Source organism: Penaeus monodon, chromosome 26 (genome assembly GCF_015228065.2).
Source record: "Penaeus monodon isolate SGIC_2016 chromosome 26, NSTDA_Pmon_1, whole genome shotgun sequence".
Taxonomy (NCBI): domain Eukaryota; kingdom Metazoa; phylum Arthropoda; class Malacostraca; order Decapoda; family Penaeidae; genus Penaeus; species Penaeus monodon.
Window position 1 is genome coordinate 13,688,053 of NC_051411.1, and position 10,125 is coordinate 13,698,177.

At 49.9% G+C, this 10,125-nt stretch overlaps 1 protein-coding gene across 4 annotated transcripts; it reads left to right on the forward strand.

Moving 5' to 3' along the window:
* Positions 1-235: 235 nt before the first annotated feature.
* LOC119589944 lies at positions 236-4,730 on the forward strand. Of its 4 annotated transcripts, none has more exons than XM_037938620.1 (3): positions 236-2,390; positions 3,744-3,862; positions 4,424-4,730. In XM_037938620.1, the coding sequence occupies exons 1-3, from the start codon at positions 254-256 to the stop codon at positions 4,640-4,642; spliced, it is 2,475 nt and encodes an 824-aa protein (XP_037794548.1). In that variant the 5' UTR covers positions 236-253; the 3' UTR covers positions 4,643-4,730. The 4 variants fall into 4 exon arrangements, with proteins under 4 accessions (XP_037794548.1, XP_037794550.1, XP_037794549.1 ...); XM_037938622.1 differs by having other exon boundaries at positions 3,744-3,959; positions 4,424-4,600; XM_037938621.1 differs by having other exon boundaries at positions 236-2,042; positions 2,220-2,390; positions 3,744-4,567.
* The last annotated feature ends 5,395 nt before the right edge of the window (positions 4,731-10,125 follow it).

Sequence of the window (10,125 nt, forward strand, 5' to 3'; positions counted from 1 at the left end):
GGCCACACTTTAAGACACTCTTGCGGCAGAAGTTCCGTGGTACTAGCTGCAGTAACGACTTCTTTACCACCTTGCAAAGGAAGTCCATGAGAGATGATCAGACCCCTCAGGATTTCCTACTTGAGGTCGAAGGTGCAGTGTACTTGGGAGCTCGGGATTACCCTCTCGAAATGGGAGAACCAACATGTCTCATAAGGCGAGTTTTTCTAGCAGGTTTACCCCCTTACCTTTCAGATTTTTCTAGTGGCATGTGATGACCTGCCATTGTGTGACATTGCTGCTAAGGCAAATAAGCTGTATCTGGCCCGAGCTACACGTGCACCATTGCGGGAGCCACGACGTCCGCTACCTGTGGCTGCAGCAGCCGCAGCAGGATTTAGAGGACAGGACCCACCTGTCACTAAACCGTATTGCGCTTATCACAGGGATTTTGGCCACGCGACATACGAATGCCGGGAAAAACCAAGGGGGCAGGTGTGCTGGCGATGTGCACGCGCAGGGCACTTCCGTCTTAACTGCCCCTTTCCAGCAGGCCGGACAGGTGATGGCCCACGCCCCTCTGGCTCAGAATTCGACGGGTCCAGTCCAGGTCAGTAACATTAACACTGTCAGGTCGCCAAAACCACAGAGGGAACGACGAGTGAGAGCCAGGCCAGCCCGGAAGGTGTTAACCGGGAGGCCCATGACTGAACTGTGTATGGCAGGCAAGAGGCTGAAGTGCTTCATAGACACGGGTAGTTCAGTCTCGCTGATAAAATACTCGGCTATATTGGGCTTACACCTTGCATCTCGGGGGCGTGCGGCTCGAGCTCTTGCTGGTATATCAGGTCAAGGTCTCCATACCATTGAAGAGAGGGACATCATGGTCGGCATTCCTCGTGGGGAGAGAGCAGTACATCGCTTCATCGTAGTCAAAGATTGTCAATTTCCGGGTGATGTCTTAATAGGTATCGACTTTCTTAGACGCTTCTCATTCACCTTTCAGCATAATAGCAGGCCCAGCTATTCTTTTCTGAGAATTGGGAACATAGAATTACCAGTCACTTTTACAGATTCCCCCTCACTCGGTGTGCTGGCAGTAAAGGTGAAACGTGAGGAAATTTTCAATTTACGCTCCCTTTTCGGAAGTCCTCCCTTACCGGGTGCACGAGTAAGGAGAACTGTAATGATGCCGCCTCACTCTGGTAAATTCGTACCCGCAACAGTGAGTATTCCCGATAGCGATGTTTTGGTAGAGGGAAATATCGGAGATTTACTAATACCAAGGTCTCTTTGCAGAAAGACCAGTAACATCATCAACGTATGGGTTGTGAACCTGGGTCATAAGCCAGTGAAGTTACGCAATGGGAGCTTTCTCTCGGTAGTAACCCCTATTAGCGAGTTCCCTCAGGTTGCGGCAGCAGATTTACAGGAAGACTGCACGCAGTTGACAGATGACAACGAACCCCCAGGGCAGTTGCCCGCCCTGAATCACCTTTCCAGCTTACAGAGTGATGCCTTGCTGGCACTGTTGCAGTCACACCAGTCACTCTTCGATGGTAAAAAGTCAGAAGTGGGAGTAGTCCCAGGCATCTACCATTCAATACCCACAGGTGATGCACAACCTATTATGACGAGGCAGTGGAGACTACCCCAAATTTCTAAGCAGATTATCAGAGAGGAGTGTGAGAAGATGCTGGATAGTGGCGTGATAGAACCATCCACCTCTCCATGGTTATCTCCAATAGTTCTGGTGAAGAAGCGTGATGGCAGCCATCGATTCTGCGTAGATTTTCGCAGGATTAATGCTGTCACCACGAGTGATTCTTACCCCCTTCCTCGCATGGAGGAGTTAATAGATACGTTAGGCAAGAGTAAGATATTTACAGTTCTTGATGCCAGGTCAGCTTATTGGTCCATCGAGCTGACGCCGTCGGATCGCCCCAAGACCGCATTTTCAGATGGTGCTGCACTGTGGCAGTTCAGGAGAATGCCTTATGGGTTGAAGACGGCAGGTGCTACGTACCAGCGTATGATTAACTTCATACTGTCACCTACCTTAGGTAAGCATACCCTGGCCTATCTTGATGATGTGGTCATCCATTCCCTCGATTTTAACACGCACATGAGCGATCTGGCAGAGACCCTGGCTTTATTAAAAGGAGCTGGTTTTAAATTGAATGTCGACAAATGTAGTTTTGCTATGGATAGCATAAAGCTACTTGGGTTTGTTGTTTCAGCCGAAGGGGTGGCCCCAGACCCAGCGAAGGTGAAGGCAATAAATGAGATGCAGACTCCACGCAGCGTAAAAGAGGTTCGCAGCTTCCTCGGAGCAAGCGGCTTCTTTAGACGCAACATTGAAGGGTATGCGACTATCGCTGCCCCCTTAACATCTCTCACGCGCAAGGACAGTAAGTTCGAGTGGACTAATATTCATCAACAGGCATTTGAAAAATTGAAGGAGGCTCTTGTCAGTGCACCTGTATTACGAAGGCCGGATTTCGATCTCCCTTTCGAAATCCATTCCGATGCCTCGGGCGTTGCTGTAGGTGCCTGCCTCATACAGAAGGTGGACGGTATTCCTCATGCGGTGGCGTACTTCAGCCGTAAGTTGCGTGGACCTGAGATAAGGTATTCGGCGACTGACGCCGAAGCACTAGCAGTGGTAGAGGCCATACGTGCTTTTAATGCATATGTGTATGGGCGGCCCTTCGAGGTATATACGGACCATCGTCCCCTAACGTTTATTTTCAAACGGCCAACCAAGTCCGCTCGCCATGTCTAGGTGGAGTCATGAGATTGCATCTTACGATTGCAAGATTGTTTATAAGCAGGGAGCTATACATGCCGTCCCTGACTTGTTGTCACGTGCCGTTGCAGCAATTGACCTCACAAATGTCGACCCGCTAGCCTTCAGGGTCTTGCAACTGGAGGACCCAATTTGCCGGAGTTTGATAGAGTTCCTTGAAGGGAAAGGTTTACCCAGAGCAAGGATTCCAGCTTCACTGGACGATTTTGAACTAAAGGATGGGGTGCTGTATCATGTAAGAGACATCCCTTCAGGTCTTGTGAGCCAGCTAGTATTGCCACCTAAAGTTAGAAACGCAGCCATGAAGATTGTACACAGTAGCAGCACGGCAGCTCACCCTGGTGTGTACCGCACTTATAAAAGGCTGCAAGATTATTACTGGTTCCCCAATGCTTTGCAGTTTTGTAGGAAGTATGTCCAGTCTTGTGCAACTTGCCAGCGAAGAAAGGGTGTCGCGAGAGGCAGAGCACCGCTTGCAGCCACTCCCCTTGCAACCCAGCCCTTCGAGCGCGTATCAGTCGACTTAATAGAGCTTCCTCCTGCACGTAATGGGGATAAGTATATCTTGAGTATCATAGACGAGCTGACCAGGTTCGTACAATTGGTTCCTTTGGCTGATAAGGAAGCCCACACCGTTGCTGATGCTCTAATCGCCCACTATGTCACTTTGTTTGGTCCTCCTCAGACTCTTATCAGTGACAATGGAGGAGAATTCACGGGTGAGTATTTCCGTGAGGTCTGTAACCTTATGGGCATCAAAACTAGGTACACAACGCCATACAACCCCTCTAGTAATGGCTTAGTCGAACGCTGCAACCGTGTATTAAGGACTGTCTGTCGAGTTTGTGCGAGAATGATCCGCAAAGTTGGAGCAGCAGAGTCGAATATGTGAGATTGGCAATTAATTCCGCTTTTCATCGAAGTGTTTGTAACCAACCTCTCTACCTTCTCACAGGGCGTGAATGCACCTTTCCTATTGGCATGACGAATCACCAGACGCGTGCCGGTCACATTGGAGGTCGTCAGTTAGACCTCATTGCTGCCAGGGATGCTGCGGTCACTGGTACTCAAAGGGTGAGAGAAGATAACATGGAAGCGGTTGACCGCAAGACGAAAGCCACGCCAGAGCTTACCATTGGTTCTTTAGTAATTAAGAAACGGCAGGCACCAGGTAAGGCAGGTGGTTTGGCTTCCAGATGGATTGGCCCTCTACGCATTATTAAAAAAGTAGGTCCAGTGTCGTACATCCTCAGAGACATTGTTAATCAAACAGAACATAGGGTTCATAGGAACCAGATTATACCCTTCCGAACTGATAGTGAGTGTCGGTTGGTAACTCCTGATGGTGTTGAGGAGCCCATGCCAGATGTGGAGTCAGATGTAGACGACCCACTGAATGTACTTTTACTTGGTCTTGTCAGACCTATGTAATTTTCTTTTTATTGATTATTTAGCTAGCTAGCATTTGTTTATAAACGGTCCGTCTTTATGCATATTTTAAGAATGTTTGTAATTGGTGCAGCATCTAAAGAAGCGGTTGTTTGTAAGGGGATCACAATACAGATAGAAACATCACACCGTTGATGTGTAGCGCAGGGTCAGTACACTATGTTTACCTGTATGCTTGGTTGGCAGGTGTATGGTCACTATCCAGAGCAGAGCAGTTTCCATGATGCCCACTGGCGTTCCACCAGAGCAATGCAGCCTCCAGGACGTCCACCGGTACTCCGCATGTGTCCCCAGGCGAAGCTATCCAGTTCGCTCTCCTCATTCAAGTCAGGACGTCGTCTCGTACAACCCAGGGACGACGGATTAAGATGCTTTCGTGTCATCGAACCCATTACGTCAACGTGAAGCCGCCTACGTACTCAACGATGTCCATCGGGGCCGCCAGCGCAACCTTTCGGGTACCCGCCAGGCTAGAGTGCGAGTCACGGGACGATGAGACCTCGTAGGTCATGGCTGCTCACCGGGACGGAGTCGCAGCTGGGGGGAGGTGGTTGTAGTGGCGCGCCATTCTCGCCCTTATTCCCACACCTCATTTTCCTCCCTTGTTTGGCGCCGACACTCGCACCCGCATGGATCTTCATCTGATCTACGTTAGAACGATGCGTATTGCTGCCGTGGACCCCATGGAGATCTTATACACTGTGGCTTCGGTACGGAGAAACGCTCATTACTGCAACCTGCCTGCAATCCACCCCGAGCGTGGATCAGCGACGAGTCAGCTACTAGCTGGCCTAGCTTGTTTGCCAATCCACCTGTCGTCGCGGTGGTTCGCACCAGCTGGGGTTGGCGTTCGAGGTCGCAGGAGGGAGGAAGGCAGACGGCGGAGGCCAGACAGCAGGCGGCGACGACCGGAGCTTCTCCAGACGGTTCCGCACAGCCTTTATCGCCTGGCACATTTTTTTTTTGGTGAAGCTGTCTCCACCGTCCTCACCACACCGTACCATTGCCACAGGTTACGTATATAGTGTACTTCTCCGCCCCTGATTGTGCTACCTGTGATGTTTCCCGGACAATAATCTGTATGCCCCAGTGTCTGTGATGTGCCGCCGCGTAGTGAATGCTGCTGATATTACCTTTATTGTTGTTTTTTTATATTTTAATGTTAAGTTTCTTGTTTTTCGTGTTCCGCATTTTGTTTTTAGTATTACAATTTTAAATAGGCTCATGAGTATTCATTCCCCTACGCGCATTCCCTTACTCTGCTGTATAATATGGGCAAATGTATGAGATTTCAAAAGTTAAGAATTGAAGGTGGTAAGAATGCCTAAGGTACAAGAATGGTACATATCACACACAAGTCTGTTCTTATAAGTAATTGCCTATCATACTGCTTGCCGTGTTGTGGCTGATCCGTGATGCCTAGTCGCACGTGCCACGAGCTACCAACGTTGAACTAGAACAGTTGTAGCCATTCGCTACATCAAGTTGTAGCAGCTGGGTGGCGGTGAGGGAGGGGGACCAGGCGGGGGAGGCGTAGGTCATTTTAGGCAGGATGAATAGCCTGTAGACATTCTGAAGCTCCGGGAGTGGAACGCCAAGGGACTTGAGGCGACGCAACATGTGAAGCCTGTACGAGGCAGACCTCACGATGTCTCTGACGTGCTGCGTCCAGGAGAGCTTATCGTCGATGGTGACGCCGAGCAGCTTGGACTACGTCGAGCTGATGGTTGTCCAGCGTGAGGATGGGTGAGGGGGCGGGGTTGGTGGAGAAGTCGAACTGCATCACAACTGACTTCTGGCGATTGATGGTGACGTGATTTGCGGTGGTCCAGGAGAGGAGGTTGTCGAGGGTGTGCTGGATGGCGGAGTGGTCAGGGCAGGAATTATCAATGGCGGCGGCGATGGTCGAGTCATCCACGTATTTCCAACGATGCTCGGTATCGAGGAGAGCATCGTTAATCATGACTAGGAAGCATAGGGGGCCCATTCTAGTCCCCTGGGGAACTCCGCACGTGAGTGGCAGAAGGCTGGAGACTTGACCCTGCACGCGCACGGCCTGTTGCCTGTTGGAGAGAAAGTCTGCCAGCCAGGGGATGAGGCACTCCCTGATGCCGGTGGAAGCTGCTGCTTTTGAGATGACCGTAGTGTGGGCCACCAGGTCGAAAGCTTTCTTGAAGTCTATGAAGATGCTGGTGACGGAGGATTTGCGCTTGTCGAGGTGGGAGTGGACGAAGTCGAGGAAGCTGACGAGGCAGTGTGTGGTGGAAGAGGAGCGCATGTTGCCGAACTGCCGAGTGTCAACGCTGGGCGCGAGGTCCTGGTAAGCCCAGTCGGCTACAAAGCTTTCACACAGCAAGCTGGGCAACGGAGTAATGGCGATGGGTCGTAGTTCGCCGAATGAGGCGGGGCTTGGGGTTTTCCCGATGGCGGTGACAAATGCGGTCTTCCATTGTGATGGGCACTTAGACTGTTGCAATGAGGCGTTTATAATGGAAGTAAGAGGAGTGGCAAGTTCCATTGCGAACTCCTTGATGAGGCGCATTGGCAGGTCAAGGGGAGTGGTGGCTCTCTTGACGCGGATTCTTCCCAGCTTCTGAAGCACCTGGGACTGACTGACTGTGGGAGCAAGTGAGCGGGCCGGCAGATAGGCGGGGAGGCGGGTGGTGTAAAGGGGGGGGGTAGCTGCTAACAAATTGAGGCGAAATGGTCATTAAGAGCCTCTGCTGCTTCACTGGGGGTAAGGTTGCTGGTGCATGGAAACGTGCACGGCCGATTTGCAAGGCCGCACAGCTCCCGAACTTTTCTGTACCATTGGCTGGGCTGCAGGTGTTGTAGTCTGTTGTGGTAGAAGGTTTTCTTGGCTGTTTTTATTTCCCTGATGACTGTGTTGCGGAGTGATTTGTAGGCGGTGATGTTGTGCAAGTGGAAGGCTTGATTTCTCTGTTGAATTAGGCGTTTGATGCGGCCCGTGATCCAAGGCAGGTCCGATGGGTGTGTACTGAGTGACTTTTCCGGAAAGAAGACGGTCGAGAGATAGTAGTGCCACTTGTCCTCCACATCAACAGCGGTAAGAACGTCAGTCTACGGGTGTTGGGTAATCCACTGCCCAAACTGTATGATTGAGGACTGTGTGAGTGGCCTGTATTTCCTGGCCTTGGTCTGCTTTGGCTGAGAGACGGTGGGCGAAGGCAGCCATAACACTGATACGTGTCTGCTGCGGCCGACAGGAGAATACGGTAGAGGAGGCTGGTACCAGTCATGTAAATCAGTAAGGATCAAATCCAGGGTTCTTTGTTCATAAGTGGGGAAGTTTACTACTTGTGACAGAAGGAGCTCATTTTGCAAGTCGAAGGTGTCTATTTCATTAAAATCACCACATATTATCATCTTGCATGACGGGTATCGCACGCGCAGAAAGTCAGTGGTGTGGGTCAGGTGGCTGAGTAGCAGTTGTTTGGTGGGGGCTCAGTGGGGGGTGGTAAATCACACAGCAGATGAGGGACGCGGCGAGGCGAGGGTGGTGAGGAGGGTTGCACCGCACCCACAGCACTTAAAGGTCACCCGGAACTTCCACGTCCAAGGGGGTGGGCGAAAAGGTCATTCTGGGACAACAGGATGACCCCTCCTCCATGTTTGTTTGTGCGGAGGCGATGGAAGATGCTGTAGCCAGGTATATGAATGGTATCAGCCTGGATTTGCCACGCCTCAGTGATGGCTACAATTTCCGGTGATTCAGAAGTGATGGGTGTGTGCAGCTCGTCTATTTTGTTGTTGAGGGATGTGACATTAGACAGGAGGAACTTTGGGAAACTGTACCAGAGTCGGGGAACTTCAAAATGTCGGTAGGGTTTAGCTGGTTGGGCCTTCTTTTGCTTGTTCCTAGTCCGGAGTATGGGAATGCGCCGTTGAGTGTGACGGCCTCCTTTGCTGCCCCGGGCATGAAAAATGTCTAAATTCTTTAATATGTGTATCACTTCACCGTTTGGGTAACCACAATTGTTTTTAAGAGAATATAATGTTTTTCTGTTGTACCGAAGAAGCACCATACTTAAAATCAGCGGAACACAAATCCAGAGAAAGACCGAAGGGGGCGAGGCAGTAGGTGGGGGCCGATGTATCGCAAGTAAAGCTCAGTTTCTTAGAAAGTACACCGACCCCATGGAATTCACTGAAAAACACTGCACAGCACTTGTACTAGCCTAAGTGAAATCTAAAAATTCCAGGAGCAGAAAAAAACAGATGAGGCCAACAGCCGGCCTTGGCTGCCCAGGAGCGCCGACTTGCACGTCCGTCTTGTACGGCGTCAGGTCAAAGTGTGTGTGTGTATATATATATATATATATATATATATATATATATATATATATATATATATATATATATATATATATATATATATGTACATATAAGCAGACTCACATACATATCTATCTGTCTGTCTGTCTGCTTTTCTCGCCCTCTTTCTCTCTATCTAGTTATCTGTATACATATATGTAAATATGTATATATGAATGTAAAGCTTCCTTCAGATCAATCTGGAAAGGAAGAGCGATCTTCTAAGATGATTTCATGCGATAACTGCAAGTCATGCTACATCGCGAGCTGGCGTCCTTTTCCCTCTTCTCCCTTTCCTGCCTCCTCCTTCTCTCGTCTTCCTCCTCCTTTCTCCTTCTCTTTCCTCTTCCTCCCCTTCTCTCCCTTTCCCTTTCTCCTCCTCTCCCCCTTCTTCAGCCTCTTTTCTTTTTTTCTCCTCCCTCTCTCCCTCTCCTGCCTCCTTCCCTTCCCGCTTCCCCATCCTCATCCTCCTTTCACTCCCCCTCCCATCCCCTCCCCTCCATACCCCCCCTTCCCCATCCCATCCTACCCTTCCCTCTTCCTTCCCCTCTCCTTCCTCATCTCCATCTCCACCCCTCTTCCCCACCCTCCTCCCCACCTTCCCTAAGCCCTCCAGAAAAAGTGCTGTACCTTTGTGGATAGAAAATTGTATTAACATACCTTTTGCATCGAAGAGAGACAAGGACATACTTTCGCAGACAATCCTACAGATGTCTAATTATAAAGATAAATACCAGAATCAAAATAAAGAAAAGACAACAACAAAATACAAGAGCAAAAAAACTGACATCATTATATTTTCAAAAAAATACTCATGAAAGGAAAACATGTATCCGATCGTACACAGAAAATATTGATAATCATATATCAAAAATAATCCACACCTTCCCTTTTGCAATGCTTCGTCAACGAGAACCATTCGTCACGTCAGCGCGCCAACACGTTTTCACTCTCGATGTCCCTAAGAAGAGTAATTAAGTCATTAATCCCATGACAAATCGCGCCTCCCGTCCCCCGTAATCCCACGAAATCCGGAGACACACGAGCGGCGATTCGGGTCGGGGGAAATCCAGGGGTATGACTGATAAGACTGAGGCGTTAATTGCACAAGCCTCCTTCTGCAGCTTTTCCCTAGAAAATCTTTGTGTCCCGAGGAATCACAGTCGTTAACTGTCTCGGGAGATGGAAAGAAAGGAGAGGAGGGAGTAGGAGGGAGTGGAGGAGGGGCAAGGAGAAATAAGAAAAAACGAGAGAGGATAAAAGAAGGAAAAGTGAGTCCAAACATTTCTGAAAAGGTTGAATCCACACCGGGTATTTCAGCATCGATACACGATCCCGATCCCATCACTGATCAAGCTCCCGCGTCTTTCCTCTTTAAGGCTCGCAAATTCTTTCTGCGATTACGGAGGCTCTGAGTGCGCAGGAGCCTCTCAAGGACGTCGCAGGTGCCGGGAGCCCCGGAGCACCGCTCGGCTCGCGGCCCGACTGCGACAACGAGTCTCGTCTCGCGGACTCATATGTTCTCCTTTGTGCTTAATGTCTGCGTAACGAGT